Source organism: Heptranchias perlo, chromosome 11, assembly GCF_035084215.1.
Source record: "Heptranchias perlo isolate sHepPer1 chromosome 11, sHepPer1.hap1, whole genome shotgun sequence".
Taxonomy (NCBI): Eukaryota; Metazoa; Chordata; class Chondrichthyes; order Hexanchiformes; family Hexanchidae; genus Heptranchias; species Heptranchias perlo.
In genome coordinates this window covers 76107207-76125175 of record NC_090335.1, presented here as the reverse complement: position 1 = coordinate 76125175, position 17969 = coordinate 76107207, and the positions used below count along the sequence as shown (strand labels likewise).

Here is a 17969-nt window from a genome sequence, read left to right as displayed (position 1 = left end):
TTGTGACATGGATTAGTAATTGGTTGGGACGTGGGAGACAGAGAGTAGGGATAAATGGAATGTTCTCTGATTGGTGGGATGTGACAAGTGGTGTTCCCCAGGGATCTGTACTGAGGCATCAGCTTTTCATCATATATATTATTAACTTGGATGATGGAATAGTTGTATATGCAAGTTACATAGAATGTACAGCACAGAAATAGGCCTTTCGGTACAACAGGTCCATGCCGGTGTTTGTGCTCAACACGAGCCTCCTCCCATCCTACTTCATCTAACCCTATCAGCATATCCTTCTATTCCTTTCTCCCTCATGTGTTTATCTAGCTTCCCCTTAAATGCATCTATGCTATTCGCCTCAACTACTCCTTACGGTAGCGAGTTCCACGTTCTAACCACTCTCTGGATAAAGAAGTTTCTCCTGCATTCCTTACTGGATTTATTAGTGACCGTCTTATATTATGGTCCCTGGTTTTGGTCTCCCCCACAAGTGGAACATCTTCTCTATGTCTACCCTATCAAGCCCTTTCATAATTTTAAAGACTTCTATCCAGTCATCTCTCAGACTTCTCTTTTCTAGAGAAAAGATCCCCAGCCTGTTCAATTTTTCCTGAAAGTTCTAACCTCTCAGTTCTGGTATCATACTTGTAAATCTTTTATGCACCTTCTCCTTTTTGTAATATGGAGACCAGAACAGTGCACAGTACTCTAAGTGTGGTTTAACCAAGGTTCTGTACAAGTTTAACATAAACTCTCTGCTTTTCAATTCTATTCCTCTAGAAATTAGCCCCAGTGCTTTGTTTGCATTTCTTATGGCCTTATTAATCTGCATTGCTACTTTTAATGATTTGTGAATCTGTACCCCATGATCCCTAGTTTGCAGATGACAGTAAATTAGGAGGTACAGTAAGTTGTGTAGATGGGAGCAGGAGGCTACAAAAGGACATAGACAGACTAAGTGAGTGGGCAAAATTATGTCAGATGGAGTTCAATGTGGGGAGGTGTGAGGTACTTTGGATCAGAGAAAGAATCTTTTCTAAATGGCGAGACTAAGAGCTGTGGAGGAGCAGAGAGATTTGGATGTCCAGGTTCACAAATCATTAAAAGCTATTGAACAGGTATAAAAAGTAATCAAAAAGGCCAATGGAATGTTGGCCTTTATCTCAGTTGTATAGAATCCTGGTTAGACCCCATCTGGAGTACTGCATTCAGTTTTGGGCACGGCACTTCTGGAAGGATATACTGGCCTTAGAGGGGGTGCAGCGCAGATTCACCAGAATGATTCCGGGACTTATAGAGTTAATTTAAAAGGACAGGTTGCATAAACTTGGCTTGAATTCCCTTGAGTTTAGAAGATTAAGGAATAATATAATTGAGGTGTTTAAGGACTGCCCTCACCTGGTTCCATTCCTATCTATCCAGTCATAGCCAGAGAATCTCCTTAAATGGCTTCTCTTCCCGCTCCCACACTGTGACCTCTGGAGTCACCCAAGGATCTAACCTTGGCCACCTCCTATTTTTCAACTACAAGCTGCCCCTCGGTGACATCATCCGAAAACGCTAAAGTCTGGTTCCACAAGTACACTGACAACACTCAGCTCCACCTCACCCCCACCTCTCTTGAACCCTCTACTGTCTGCTTTGTCACACTGTTTGTCCGACATCCAGTACTGGATGAGCAGAAATTTCCTCCAATTAAATATTGGGAAGACCAAAACCATTGTCTTCAGTCCCCATCACAAACTACATTCTCTAGCCACCGACTTCATACCTCTCCCTGGCCACGGTCTTAGGCTAAGCCAGATTGTCCTTGGCATCCTATCTGACACTGAGATAAGCTTCTGACCACATATCTGCTCCATCACCAAGACTGCCTACTTCCACCTCTGTAACATCACTTGTCTCCATCCCTGCCTTAGCTTATCTGCTGCTGAAACCCTCATCCATGCCTTTGTTACCTCTAGACTTAGCTATTCCAATGCTCTCTTGGCCGGCCTCCCATCTTCCACTCTCCGTAAACTTCAATTTATCCAAAACTCTGTTGCCCATACCCTGACTCGCACCAAGTCCCGTTCACCCATCTCCCTGTGTTCGCTGACCTACATTGGCTCCCGGTCTGGGAACGCCTCAGTTTTAAGATTCTCATCCTCGTATTCAAATCCCTCCATGGCCTCACCACTCCCTATCTCTGTAACCTCCTCCATCCCTACAACCCTCCACGATCTCTGCGCTTCTCCAATTCCGGCCTCTTGCGCAACCCTGATTTTAATCGCTCAACCATTGGTGGCCATGCCTTCAGCTGCCTAGGCTCTAAGATCTGGAATTCCCTACCTAAACCTTTCCACCTCTCCTCCTTTAAGACGCTCCTTAAAAACTACCTCTTTGACCAAGCTTTTGGTCACTTGTCCTAATATCCCACATGGCTCGGTGTCAAATTTTGTCTGATAATCGCTCCTGTGGACATTTCACTATGTTAAAGGCGCTGTATAAATGTAAGTTGTTGTTGTTTAAGACAATTGAATGATTTGATAGGGTAGATAGAGAGAAACTATTTTTACTGGTGGGGGAACAAGGGGGCATAACCTTAAAATTAGAGCTAAGCCGTTCAGGGGTGATGTCAGGAAGCACTTCTTCAGACAATGGGTAGTGGAAATCTGGAACTCTCTCCCCCAAAAAGCTCTTGAGGCTGGGGGGTCAACTGAAAATTTCAAACTGAGATTGATAGATTTTTGGTGGGTAAGGGTATAAGGGTTACGTAACCAAACAGGGAGAGGGAGTTAAGATACAGATCAGTTAATGAATGGCAGAACAGGCTTGAGGGGCTGTAATTGAACAGTGGGCAGCCTTTAAAGAGGTGATGGTTCGGGTACAGTCTAGGTACATTCCCACGAGGGAGAAAGGTAGGGCAACTAAAGCCAGAGCTCCCTGGATGACAAAAGAGGTAGAGAGGAAGATGTACTGGAAAAAAAGGGGTGTATGACAGGTGTCAGGTTGATAACACAAGTGAGAACCAGGCAGAATATAGAAAGTTCAGAGGAGAAATGAAAAAAGAAATAAGAGGGGCAAAGAGAGAGTATGAGAATAGACTGGTAGCCAACATAAAAGGGAAACCAAAAGTCTTCTACAGGCATATAAATAGTAAACAGGTAGTAAGAGGAGGGGTGGGGCCGATTAGGGACCATAAAGGAGATCCACTCATGGAGGCAGAGGGCATGGCCGAGGTACTAAATGAGTACTTTGCATCTGTCTTTACCAAGGGAGAAGATGCTGCCAGAGTCTCAGTAAAGGAAGATATAGTTGAGATACTGGATGGGCTAAAAATTGATAAAGAAGAGATACTAGAAAGGCTAGATGTACTTAAAGTAGATAAGTCACCCAGTCTGGATGGAATGCATCCTAGGTTGCTGAGGGAAGGGTGGAAATTGCAGAAGTATTGGCCATAATCTTCCAAACATCCTTAGATATGGGGGTGGTGCCAGAGGATTGGAGAATTGCAAAGGTTACATCCATCTTCAAAAAAGGGTGTAAAGATAAACCGAGCAACTATAGGTCAGTCAGTTTAACCTTGGTGGTGGGGAAACTTTTAGAAACGATAATCCGGGTCAGAATTAGCAGGCACTTGGACGAGTGTCGATTGATTAGGGAAAGCCAGCACGGATTTGTTTAAGGCAAATCGTGTTTAGCCAACCTGATAAGAGTTTTCTGATGAGGTAACAGAGAGAGTAGATGAGAGCAATGCAGTTGATGTGGTGTATGTGGACTTTCAAAAGGCATTTGATAAAGTACTACATGGTAGGCTTGTCATCAAGATTGCGGCCCATGGAATAATGGGAGCAGTAGCAACATGGATACAGACTTGGCTAAGGGACAGGAAACAGAGAGAAGTGAATGGTTGTTTTTCGGACTCGAGGGAGGTGTACAGTGGTGTTTCCCAGGTGTCAGTGCTGGGACCTCTGCTTTTTTTGATATATATTAATGACTTGGACTTGGGTGTACAGGGCACAATTTCAAAATTTGCAGATGACACAAAACTTGGAAGGGTAGTGAACAGTGAGGAGGATAGTGATAGACTTCAAGAGGATATAGACAGGCTGGTGGCATGGGCGGACACGTGGCAGATGAAACTTAGCGCAGAAAAATGCAAAATGATACATTTTGGTAGGAAGAACGAGGAGAGGCAATATAAACTAAAGGGCACAACTCTAAAAGGGTTACAGCAACAGAGAGATCTGGGGGTATTTGTGCACAAATCATTGAAAGTGGCAGGGCAGGTTGAGAAAGTGGTTAAAAAAGCATACAGGATCCTGGGCTTTATAAATAGAGGCATAGAGTACAAAAGCAAGGAAGTCTTATGAACCGTTATAAAATACTGGTTCGGCCACAACTGGAGTCTTGTCTCCAGTTCTGGGCACTGCACTTTAGGAAAGATGTGAAGGCCTTAGAGAGGGTGCAGAAAAGATTTACTAGAATGATTCCAGGGATGAGGGGATTTAGTTACGTGGATAGACTGGAGAAGCTGGGGTTGTTCTCCTTGGAACAGAGACAGTTGCGAGGAGATTTGATAGAGGTATTCAAAATCATGAAGGGTCTAGACAGAGTGGATAGAGTGCAGAAAAGATTTACTAGGATGCTACCGGGACTTGATGGTTTGACTTATAGGGAGAGGTTGGATAGACTGAGACTTTTTTCCCTTGAGAGTAGGAGGTTTAGGGGTGATCTTATAGAAGTCTATAAAATAATGAGGGGCATAGATAAGGTAGATAGTCAAAATCTTTTCCCAAAGGCAGGGAAGTCTATAACGAGGGGGCATAGATTTAAGGTGAGAGGGGAGAGATACAAAAGGGTCCAGAGGGGCAATTTTTTCACTCAAAGGGTGCTGAGTGTCTGGAACGAGCTGCCAGAGGCAGTAGTAGAGGCGGGTACAATTTTGTCTTTTAAAAAGCATTTGGACAGTCACATGGGTAAGATGGGTATCGAGGGATATGGGCCAAGTGCAGGCAATTGGGACTAGCTTAGTGGTGTAAACTGGGCGACATGGACATGTTGGGCCGAAAGGCCTGTTTCCATGTTGTAAACTTCTATGATTGGCAGAAGGGTCAAGAACCAGAGGACACAGATTTAAGGTGATTGGCAAAAGAACCAAAGGTGACATGAGGAAATTTTTTTTTTATACAGTGAGTGGTCAGGATCTGGAATGCACGGCCCGAGGGGGCGGTCGGGAGGCAGATTCAATCATGGCCTTCAAAGGGGAACTGGATAAGTACTTGGAAGAAAAAAAATGCAGGGCTACGGGGATAGGGCGGGGGAGTGGGATTAGCTGGATTGCTCTTGCAGAGATCCAGCGCAGACTCGATGGGCTGAATGGCCTCCTTCCATGCTGTAACCTTCCTTTGATTCTGTCCCGATGGTCCTCCCGCTGTAACGGCTCTCCCCTCAGGAGGACCATTAAGATTGACGGGGACCGCCCACCGCCGTGTTTAGCCCCAGTGCGAGTGCAATAAAGCCCCAATTAACACCCGCACCTCAGCCCCCAGCTGAACTGAGCCGTGTATTACCGGGTTGCCGATGCCGCGGGCCACCCTGACCGGGCCCGCTCTCCGCAGCGTCGCCGAGCGCCTCATGGCCGCCGAATGTCCGCGAGCTCCGCCGAGAGGGGCTCCGCGCACGCGCACCAACCCAACCGCGGCGGCCATTCCCGCCCAAACTCAAACGGTTCAGTCCGGAGTGGGGGAGGGGACTGAGAGAGAGGGAGGGGGGGGGGTGAGCTGAGGGAGAGGCGGGGCTTTGGGGAGGGGAGGGGCTAAGGGAGGGGGAGGGACCTGATGGAGGGGGTGGAACTGAGGGACGGGGCCTGGAAGGGGGGGAAGGAGCTGGGGGCGGGGCCTGGGGAAGGGGCGGGGCCTGGGAAGGGGCAGGGAGCTGGAGGAGGGGCCTGGGGAGGGAGCTGAGGGAAGAGAGGGTGCATCTGTTGGGAGGGGCCTTGGGGAGGGTGAGGGGCTGAGGGATGGTGGAGTGGCTTTAGGGCGGGACCGGGGAGGGGTAGGGAGTTGAGGCAGGGGAGGGGCCTGGGGAAGAGAGCAGGTAGAGGGAGGCAGCTGAGGGAAGGGGGAGGGACCTAGTGGAGGAGAGGGGCTGAGGGAGGGGAGGGGGAAGGGCTGAGGGAGGGGAGGGGCCGGGGAGGAGCTCTTAGGAAGGGCAGGGGCCTGTGGAGGGGGAAGGGCCTGAGGAAGGGGGAGGGGCCTGGATACGGTCCCTCCCCGGAACACTGACTCCAACAGCTGGAAGATACGCGATTTAAATTTCCCGCCACAGTGAACCCCGCCCCCCAGCTCCGTGACGTCACTTGCAAAGTTGCAACCGCACTGGGCGAGGGGGAGAACGGTGGGGGGGGGGGAGATTCGGCACTGGGGGGAAGAGAGTCTGTACTGGGGGGGGCGGGGGGGAGAGAGTGTGGACACCTTGGCATTGCATCTCACTGTCCGGACACACACTGGCGTTCCATCTCACCGTCCGGACACACACTGGCGTTCCATCTCACCGTCCGGACACACACTGGCGTTCCATCTCACCGTCCGGACACACACTGGCGTTCCATCTCACCATCCGGACACACACTGGCGTTCCATCTCACCGTCCGGACACACACTGGCGTTCCATCTCACCGTCCGGACACACACTGGCGTTCCATCTCACCGTCCGGACACACACTGGCGTTCCATCTCACCGTCCGGACACACACTGGCGTTCCATCTCACCGTCGGGACACACACTGGCGTTCCATCTCACCGTCGGGACACACACTGGCGTTCCATCTCACCGTCCGGTCACACACTGGCGTTCCATCTCACCGTCCGGACACACACTGGCGTTCCATCTCACCGTCCGGACACACACTGGCGTTCCATCTCACCGTCCGGTCACACACTGGCGTTCCATTTCACCGTCCGGTCACACACTGGCGTTCCATTTCACCGTCCGGACACACACTGGCGTTCCATCTCACCGTCCGGACACACACTGGCGTTCCATCTCACCGTCGGGACACACACTGGCGTTCCATCTCACCGTCCGGACACACACTGGCGTTCCATCTCACCGTCCGGTCACACACTGGCGTTCCATCTCACCGTCGGGACACACACTGGCGTTCCATTTCACCGTGCGGACACACACTGGCGTTCCATCTCACCGTCCGGACACACACTGGCGTTCCATCTCACCGTCCTGACACACACTGGCGTTCCATCTCACCGTCCGGACACACACTGGCTTTCCATCTCACCGTCCGGACACACACTGGCGTTCCATCTCACCGTCCGGACACACACTGGCGTTCCATCTCACCGTCCTGACACACACTGGCGTTCCATCTCACCGTCCGGACACACACTGGCGTTCCATCTCACCGCCCGGACACACACTGGCGTTCCATCTCACCGTCGGGACACACACTGGCGTTCCATCTCACCATCCGGACACACACTGGCGTTCCATCTCACCGTCCGGTCACACACTGGCGTTCCATCTCACCGTCCGGACACACACTGGCGTTCCATCTCACCGTCCTGACACACACTGGCGTTCCATCTCACCGTCCTGACACACACTGGCGTTCCATCTCACCGTCCGGACACACACTGGCGTTCCATTTCACCGTCCGGACACACACTGGCGTTCCATCTCACCGTCCGGTCACACACTGGCGTTCCATCTCACCGTCCGGACACACACTGGCATTCCATCTCACCGTCCGGACACACACTGGCGTTCCATTTCACCGTCCGGACACACACTGGCGTTCCATCTCACCGTTCGGACACACACTGGCGTTCCATTTCACCGTTGGGACACACACTGGCGTTCCATCTCACCGTCCTGACATACACTGGTGTTCCATCTCACCGTCCGGACACACACTGGCGTTCCATTTCACTGTCCGGACACACACTGGCGTTCCATCTCACCGTCCGGTCACACACTGGCGTTCCATCTCACCGTCCGGACACACACTGGCGTTCCATCTCACCGTCCGGTCACACACTGGCGTTCCATTTCACCGTCCGGTCACACACTGGCGTTCCATTTCACCGTCCGGACACACACTGGCGTTCCATCTCACCGTCCGGACACACACTGGCGTTCCATCTCACCGTCGGGACACACACTGGCGTTCCATCTCACCGTCCGGACACACACTGGCGTTCCATCTCACCGTCCGGACACACACTGGCGTTCCATCTCACCGCCCGGACACACACTGGCGTTCCATCTCACCGTCCGGACACACACTGGCGTTCCATCTCACTGCCCGGTCACACACTGGCGTTCCATCTCACCGTCCGGTCACACACTGGCGTTCCATCTCACCGTCCGGACACACACTGGCGTTCCATCTCACCGTCCGGACACACACTGGCGTTCCATCTCACCGTCCGGACACACACTGGCGTTCCATCTCACCGTCCGGACACACACTGGCGTTCCATCTCACCGTCCTGACACACACTGGCGTTCCATCTCACCGTCCGGACACACACAGGCGTTCCATCTCACCGTCGGGACACACACTGGCATTCCATCTCACCGTCGGGACACACACTGGCGTTCCATCTCACCGTCCGGACACACACTGGCGTTCCATCTCACCGTCCTGACACACACTGGCGTTCCATCTCACCGCCCGGACACACACTGGCGTTCCATCTCACCGTCCGGTCACACACTGGCGTTCCATCTCACCGTCCGGACACACACTGGCGTTCCATCTCACCGTCCGGACACACACTGGCGTTCCATCTCACCGTCCGGTCACACACTGGCGTTCCATCCCACCGTCCGGTCACACACTGGCGTTCCATCTCACCGTCCTGACACACACTGGCGTTCCATCTCACCGTCCGGACACACACTGGCGTTCCATCTCACTGTCCTGACACACACTGGTGTTCCATCCCACCGTCCGGTCACACACTGGCGTTCCATCTCACCGTCGGGACACACACTGGCGTTCCATCTCACCGTCCGGTCACACTCTGGCGTTCCATCTCACTGTCCGAACACACACTGGCGTTCCATCTCACCGTCCGGTCACACTCTGGCGTTCCATCTCACTGTCCGGACACACACTGGCGTTCCATCTCACCGTCCGGACACACACTGGCGTTCCATCTCACCGTTCGGACACACACTGGCGTTCCATTTCACCGTCGGGACACACACTGGCGTTCCATCTCACCGTCCTGACACACACTGGTGTTCCATCTCACCGTCCGGACACACACTGGCGTTCCATCTCACTGTCCGGACACACACTGGCGTTCCATTTCACCGTCCGGTCACACTCTGGCGTTCCATCTCACTGTCTGGACACACACTGGCGTTCCATCTCACCGTCCGGTCACACTCTGGCGTTCCATCTCACTGTCCGGACACACACTGGCGTTCCATCTCACCGTCCTGACACACACTGGCGTTCCATCTCACCGTTCGGACACACACTGGCGTTCCATTTCACCGTCGGGACACACACTGGCGTTCCATCTCACCGTCCGGACACACACTGGCGTTCCATCTCACTGTCCGGACACACACTGGCGTTCCATTTCACCGTCCGGATACACACTGGCGTTCCATCTCACCGTTCGGACACACACTGGCGTTCCATTTCACCGTCGGGACACACAGTGGCGTTCCATCTCACCGTCCTGACACACACTGGTGTTCCATTTCACCGTCCGGACACACACTGGCGTTCCATCTCACTGTCCTGACACACACTGGCGTTCCATTTCACCGTCCGGACACACACTGGCGTTCCATCTCACCGTCCGGACGGGCCCTGGGTTCCATCTCACTTTCTGGACGCGCCCTGCCGTTCCATCTCTCTGTCTGGCGGAGGAGGTCCCTGGTGGAATGCTCCCTGTTTGGGATCCTTCCCAGCACCATTGGGGATCGGGGGGATCGGGTGGCACGGAGTGGTTGTGTGTAATAAAATTTAGGGATTCCCAGGCCGTTTGTGATTTTTGTGGCCTGGATGAATCGGTGTCTCACCTGTACATTGAGTGCGAGAGGCAGCAGCCTGTGTATTGCTATCTGAGCGGCTGCTCCTCAAATCCTGGCTGCACTTCAGCCCCACGTTCCTGATCTTTGGCCGCCTGGTGAGAGGGGGCGGGTAAGTGGGAGAAGCTTCTAACGGTTCTGGACATGGGCCTCCCCGCGATCTCTCCCCTGCGATCTCTCCCTCCCTCCTGGCTATCTCTCCCCTGCGATCTCACCCTCCCTCCCCGCGATCTCTCCCCCACGATCTCTCCCTCCCTCCCTCCCCGCGATCTCTCCCCTGCGATCTCTCCCTCCCTCGCGATCTCTCCCCCGCGATCTCACCCTCCCTCCCTGCGATCTCCCCCTCTCCTTCGCAATCTCTCCCTCTCTCCCCCCACGATCTCTCCCTCTCTCCCCCTGCAATCTTTCTCTCCCTTCCCCGTGATCTCTCTCCCTCATGATCTCTCTCCCCTCTCGCCGCAATCTCTCCCTCACCTTGCAATCTCTCCTTCCCCCCGCGATCTCTCTCTCCTTCCCCGACCGATATCCCCCGCCCTCTCTCCCTCCACGATCTCTCTCTCCCTCCCCCCACCCATCTCACCCTCCCTACCTCCCCCCACAATCTCTCTCTCCCTCCCCTGACCGACCTCTCTTGCCCTCCCTTCCCCCACAATTTCTCTCTCCTCTCCTTGCCGGCCAGCCTCTCAATCTGGCTACCCACTGGGAAACAGAGAAAAAAAAATATAAATGAGATCCTGCTGTTAAATTCGACAGGACCTCGGCTCCTTCCTGTAAGTATCGGGGCCACTGAATCCAAACAGATTCTGCTGCTGTTGATGCGCTAATATCTCTTGCCACAGTAGGCAGGGATTATCTCTGATAAATAACGCTTCACCTTCTCCCTTCTGACCTATTCTATCCTCCCTGAAACAGTCATATTGTTTTTGAGACTGCTTCCAAGAAAGTTTACTCCAAAATCGGGCTCCAAATAATATAGTAATGCGGCAAAAATTATTCCCATTGTTTCACAGTCCTGATTTGAAATCACTTTTGTACCAAAATTTTAATTTACAGCATTTTACATTTTGAAGATACAAAATATGTATTACCTTTCTCAGTAAATTCATTGCCTCAAATTAAAAAGTATAGTAAAGATAAAAGAAACTGTAAACGAGAAGATGCTTTGTCTAAGAACCAAAGGCCATATCTGCTCAGTAAAACACTGGTTGTATTAACGTTGCGGTTTGTTTTAATAGTAGGAGTAGTTTATAAAATAATCTGGTTTCAGATGAATGCTGAGTTACGGTTATGATTCAGATTTAAAAACTTGCGGTCACAGACAGTTATCCTAAATATCTCTCCCTTCCATGGTTAGAGACAACCTTCATTAAGTGTTATTACCAAGTTAGACTTCAGTTATTTGACCACTGCTAAAAAACAGGTTGTGTGAGAAAATTGATTCAATGGTAAGGAATATATCTGTCCAAAATAATGTCCTTAAATTTGCAGTATTGTATCTTTCCAGCTAAATGCTGGGTTGGGTCCATGGGTCAGGGTTCTGATGGGGGGGTCAATCATTTGCCACTTCTGTGTTTCTTTGACCTCTTCACAGCAGCACAATCCAAGAGCAGGAATCTGCAGCAGAGAGGCAGCAAAAGGTAATATATTACAATAGTTCAACTCAAAAAATAAACTTTATATTAAAAATGCCATCAAATATTTCTGTTGAATGTTATTTAACCATCTACCTTAATATATAAAAGAATCTTACTTTATGTCACATTCTTGTCACACTTTGTCAACTTCCTGTGACCATATTTAGAATGGAAACTGCCTATGTAAACTTGGCCCACTCTAGTCGCACCTTCCTGCCAGTGACGATACTGTAGCACCTCCCACCTCTCGGTGAGAAGCTCCGACACTTCATCCAACTCTACTTTTTTGCTTCCCAAATTGCCATAATTTTACTAATTAATTATAATATAAAATCAAAAGATTATATAAAAATGAGGACAATGTATGACTTTAAAATGGGAATGAATTATGTCTGCGTGTGCTGGTCCAATTATCCCTACGCCTCTTTAACCACCCCCCCCTCCCCACTTTATTTGAACTCTACCCCTGGGTTTGGAATATCCTCAGCTCCCGTTCTCCCATCCCTAACTTTGCAGGAAGTGTGGTGGGACTCACAGGTGGTCGCAATTATAACATCTGTCTCACCGCCGTAAGCAGTGAGGGCATTAACTTTATCAGTGAAGACAGGTGAGATGATTAGTTGCTTTCAAAATTCAACTAGTGTTTTCTTTAAACTAAATTAACAGCATGAACTTTCTTAAGTTTATCGTAAACAAATCAAAAGCTACAAGGGTCTAACCATTAGTCACCTTTTCTCATTCTTGCTCTACACACAAACATAGCTCTTCAGTTTTAAAAAAACTTAACGTAACTTTATCTGAATAAAGTTTTTGAAATTTATCCTTTAGCTTTTCTTCTGGCAGAAAGCACTAGAATCATAGAACGATACAGCACCGAAAGAGGCCATTTGGCCCATCGTGCCTGTGCCAGCTCTTTGAAAGAGCTATCCAATTAGTCCCACTCCCCTGCTCTTTCCCCATAACCCTGTAAATTTTTCCCCTTCAAGTATTTATCCAATTCCATTTTGAAAGTTATTATTTTGAAAGTTACTATTGAATCTGTTTCCACCACTCTTTCAGGCAGCGCATTCCAGATCATTGCAACTCGCTGCGTAAATTTTTTTTCTGGTTGTCCTCTGGTTCTCGACTCTTCTGCTACTGGAATCAGTTTCTCCTTATTTACTCTATCAAAACCATTCATGATTTTGAACACCTCTATCAAATCTCCCCTTAACCTTCTCTGTTCGAAGAAGAACAATCACAGCTTCTGCAGTCTCTCCACATAACTGAAGTCCCTCAACCCTGGCACCATTCTAGTAAATCTCCTCTGCCCCCTTTCTAAGGCCTTCACATCCTTCCTAAAGTGTGGTGCCCAGAATTGTACACCTTATGGACGCTAAATTGGGCCGTGTAGCGCCCGTTGTTTCGGTGCTACACGGCCTCTCCGACATCAAAGATGGCGTTTGGATGTGCACACACGTTTTCAGCGTGACGTGCACCAGACGCCATCTTGGTATAGGAGTTAGCGCAGGCGCAGATAACAAACACTGGAATCATGTAATGTAGGGAGAAAATGCAACGCTGATTTAAAGTGATAGACACCATTTTGGGACTTAACACTCAACTCAACGCACAGTCCTAACTCCGACCATCTGACCGTGTCTTAGAGTGCCTGGAGGACCCCCCCATTAGCACTATTTAAAGGAGCCATGCAGGATTTACAGGTTAGTTGCTAGATTATTGCTTCTGGCTGCCGAGACATTTGTAACTGTTTTTGGAGGTCTCCTACACTTGAATACTAGGACGCGGGTACATAGCCTAACAATTAGAGCCAGGACATGCAGGAGTGAAGTTAGGAAATGCTTCTACACGCAAAGGGTGGGAGACGTTTGGAACGCTCTTCTGCAGACGGCATTTGATGCTAGCTCACTTATGAAAGTTAAATCTGAGATTGATAGATTTCTGTGAACAAAGGGTATTAAGGGATATGGGGCTAAGGCGGGCATATGGAGTCAGGTCACAGGTCCAACATGATCTCAATGAATGGCGGAACAGGCTTATCGGGCTAAATGCCACTGCCTCTTGATATGCGCCACCTTCTCCTGCAAGAAAGTGGGACATGTGTCTGGGTGATGTGCCTGTCATGGTTGAATAGCTGCCAATGTGTGTGGTCTGTGAGTTGTGGGTGGGCAGCTTGAAACAGTGGTAATGTGTGAGGGTGAGAGGAAGCATCTGGTTGGAAGAGCCGAGTACTGATGGAAAGAGTTTGTTGGTATGTGGGTGATGGGGGTTGTAGTGCGTGGTGCAGTTGGTAGGAGACACCACTTGACAGTTGACCTCACTCACCTTGACCACTCATGTCAAAGCATTTTGGTGAGTGAACCAACACGAGGGAAAAACTTACTTGACCTTGTCCTCACCAATCTACCTGTCGCAGATGCATCTGTCCATGACAGTATTGGTAGGAGTGACCACCGCACAGTCCTCGTGGAGACGAAGTCCCATCTTCGCACTGAGGTCACCATCCAACATGTTGTGTGGCACTACCGCCGTGCTAAATGGGATAGATTCAGAATGGATCTAGCAGCTCAAAACTGGGCATCCATGAGGCGCTGTGGGCCATCAGCAGCAGCAGAATTGTATTCCAGCACAATCTGTAACCTCATGGCCCGGCATATTCCTCACTCTACCATTACCAACAAGCCAGGGGATCAACCCTGGTTCAATGAGGAGTGTAGAAGAGCATGCCAGGAGCAGCACCAGGCATACCTAAAAATGAGGTGCCAACCTGGTGAAGCGACAGCTCAGGACTACATGCATGCTAAACAGTGGAAGCAACATGCTATAGACAGAGCTAAGCGATTCCACAACCAACGGATCAGATCAAAGCTCTGCAGTCCTGCCACATCCAGTCGTGAATGGTGGTGGACAATTAAACAACTAACGGGAGGAGGAGGCTCTGCAAACATCCCCATCCTCAATGATGGCGGAGTCCAGCACGTGAGTGCAAAAGACAAGGCTGAAGCGTTTGCAACCATCTTCAGCCAGAAGTGCCAAGTGGATGATTCATCTCGGCCTCCTCCCGATATCCCCACCATCGCGGAAGCCAGTCTTCGGCCAATTCGATTCACTCCACGTGATATCAAGAAACGGCTGAGTGCACTGGATACAGCAAAGGCTATGGGCCCCGACAACATCCCAGCTGTAGTGCTGAAGACTTGTGCTCCAGAACTAGCTGCGCCTCCAGCCAAGCTGTTCCAGTACAGCTACAACACTGGCATCTACCCGACAATGTGGAAAATTGCCCAGGTATGTCCTGTCCACAAAAAGCAGGACAAATCCAATCCGGCCAATTACCGCCCCATCAGTCTACTCTCAATCATCAGCAAAGTGATGGAAGGTGTCGTCGACAGTGCTATCAAGCGGCACTTACTCACCAATAACCTGCTCACCGATGCTCAGTTTGGGTTCCACCAGGACCACTCGGCGCCAGACCTCATTACAGCCTTGGTCCAAACATGGACAAAGAGCTGAATTCCAGAAGTGAGGTGAGAGTGACTGCCCTTGACATCAAGGCAGCATTTGATCGAGTGTGGCACCAAGGAGCCCTAGTAAAATTGAAGTCAATGGGAATCGGGGGAAAACTCTCCAGTGGCTGGAGTCATATCTAGCACAAAGGAAGATGGTAGTGGTTGTTGGAGGCCAATCATCTCAGCCCCAGGACATTGCTGCAGGAGTTCCTCAAGGCAGTGTCCTTGGCCCAACCATCTTCAGCAGCTTCATCAATGACCTTCCCTCCATCATAAGGTCAGAAATGGGGATGTTCGCTGATGATTGCACAGTGTTCAGTTCCATTTGCAACCCCTCAGATAATGAAGCAGTCCGAGCCTGCATTCAGCAAGACCTGGACAACATCCAGGCTTGGGCTGATAAGTGGCAATTAACATTCACGCCAGACAAGTGCCAGGCAATGACCATCTCCAACAGGAGAGGGTCTAACCACCTCCCCTTGACATTCAACGGCATTACCATCGCCGAATCCCCCACCATCAACATCCTGGGGGTCACCATTGACCAGAAACTTAACTGGACCAGCTACATAAATACTGTGGCTACAAGAGCAGGTCAGAGCCTGGGTATTCTGCGGCAAATGACTCACCTCCTGACTCCCCAAAGCCTTTCCACCATCGACAAGGCACAAGTCAGGAGTGTGATGGAATACTCTCCACTTGCCTGGATGAGTGCAGCTCCAACAACACTCAAGAAGCTCGACACCATCCAGGACAAAGCAGCCCGCTTGATTGGCACCCCATCCACCACCCGAAACATTCACTCCCTTCACCACCGTCGCACTGTGGCTGCAGTGTGTACCATCCACAGGATGCACTGCAGCAACTCGCCAAGACTTCGTCGACAGCACCTCCCAAACCCGCGACCTCTACCACCTAGAAGGACAAGAGCAGCAGGTACATGGCCCTCCTGCAAGATGTGGGAAGTCATGGACACCACAAGTGTCCCTGCCGACCATGTGTGCAGGAAGTGTGTCCACCTGCAGCTACTGACCGATCGTATCTCAGAGCTGGAGCTGCGGGTGGACTCACTGTGGAGCATCCGCGATGCAGAGAAACTCGTGGATAGCACGTTTAGCGAGTTGGTCACACCGCAGGTAAAGGGAGTACAGGCAGGAAGTGAATGGGTGACCACCAGGCAGAGTAAGAGGTGCAGGCAGGTAGTGCAGGGGTCCCCTGTGGCCATCCCCCTCTCAAACAGGTATACCGTTTTGGATACTGTTGTGTGAGATGGCTCACCAGGGGAAGGTGGCAGCAGCCAGGTTCATGGCACCGTGGCTGGCTCTGCTGCACAGGAGGGCAGGAAAAAGAGTGGCAAAGCTATAGTGATAGGGGACTCGATTGTAAGGGGAATAGACAGTCGTTTCTGCGGACGCAACCGAGACTCCAGGATGGTATGTTGCCTCCCTGGTGCAAGGGTCAGGGATGTCTCGGAGCGGCTGCAGGGCATTCTGGAGGGGGAGGGTGAACAGCCAGTTGTCGTGGTGCATATAGGTACCAACGATATAGGTAAAAAACAGCATGAGGTCCTACAAGCTGAATTTAGGGAGTTAGGAGTTAAACTAAAAAGTAGGACCTCAAAGGTAGTAATCTCAGGATTGCTACCAGTGCCACGGGCTAGTCAGAGTAGGAATGACAGGATAGCTAGGATGAATATGTGGCTTGAGAGATGGTGCCAGAGGGAGGGATTCAAATTCCTGGGACATTGGAACCGGTTCTGGGGGAGGTGGGACCAGTACAAATTGGACGGTCTGCATCCGGGCAGGACTGGAACCAATGTCCGAGGGGGAGCATTTGCTGGTGCTGTTGGGGAGGGTTTAAACTAAAGTGGCAGGGGGATGGGAACCGATGCAGGAAGTCAGTGGGAAGTAAAGTGGTGACAGAAACAAAAGGCAGTAAGGGAGAGTGTGCAGAACATGACCGGACAGATGGTCTGAGAAAGCAGGGCAAAGACCAAGGGAAGTCTAGATTAAACTGCATTTATTTCAATGCAAGAAGTCTGATGGGCAAGGTAGATGAACTCAGGGCATGGATGGGTACATGGGACTGGGATGTTATAGCTATTACTAAAACATAGCTAAGGGAGGGGCAGGACTGGCAGCTCAATGTTCCAGGGTACAGATGCTATAGGAAAGATAGAGCAGGAGGTAAGAGAGGAGGGGGAGTTGCGTTCTTGATTAGGGAGAACATCACGGCAGTAGTGAGAGAGGATATATCCGAGGGTTCGCCCACAGAGTCTATATGGGTAGAACTGAAAAATAAGAAGGGAGAGATCACTTTGATAGGATTGTACTACAGACCCCCAAATAGTCAATGGGAAATTGAGGAGCAAATATGTAAGGAGATTACAGACAACTGCAAGAAAAATAGGGTGGTAATAGTAGGGGACTTTAACTTTCCCAACATTGACTGGGACAGCCATAGCATTCGGGGCTTGGATGGAGTGAAATTTGTTGAGTGTATTCAGGAGGAATTTCTCATTCAGTATGTGGATGGCCCGACTAGAGAGGGGGCAAAACTTGACCTCCTCTTGGGAAATAAGGAAGGGCAGGTGACAGAAGTGTTAGTGAGGGATCACTTTGGGACCAGTGATCATAATTCCATTAGTTTTATGATAGCTATGGAGAATGATAGGTCTGGCCCAAAAGTTAAAATTCTAAATTGGGGAAAGGCCAATTTTGATGGTATTAGACAGGAACTTTCAGAAGTTGATTGGGAGAGTCTGTTGGCA

The 17969-nt window shown here is 50.4% G+C and overlaps 2 protein-coding genes across 3 annotated transcripts in view; both read right to left on the bottom strand.

Annotated features, from left to right (window-relative positions):
- Positions 1 to 5619, bottom strand: part of hsf2bp (heat shock transcription factor 2 binding protein) — a 76134-nt gene extending 70515 nt beyond the window's left edge. Inside the window, exon 1 of the mRNA XM_067992408.1 lies at positions 5553 to 5619. Within this exon, the coding sequence (XP_067848509.1) occupies positions 5553 to 5618 (66 nt within the window). The 5' untranslated portion in view covers position 5619. The remainder of the gene's footprint in view (positions 1 to 5552) is intronic.
- Positions 5620 to 11086: 5467 nt separating this feature from the next.
- Positions 11087 to 17969, bottom strand: part of LOC137327504 (ubiquitin-associated and SH3 domain-containing protein A-like) — a 102648-nt gene continuing 95765 nt past the window's right edge. For both annotated transcript variants that reach the window (XM_067993397.1, XM_067993398.1), the window contains exon 14: positions 11087 to 11670. In XM_067993397.1, the coding sequence (XP_067849498.1) occupies positions 11533 to 11670 (138 nt within the window). In that variant the 3' untranslated portion in view covers positions 11087 to 11532. The remainder of the gene's footprint in view (positions 11671 to 17969) is intronic.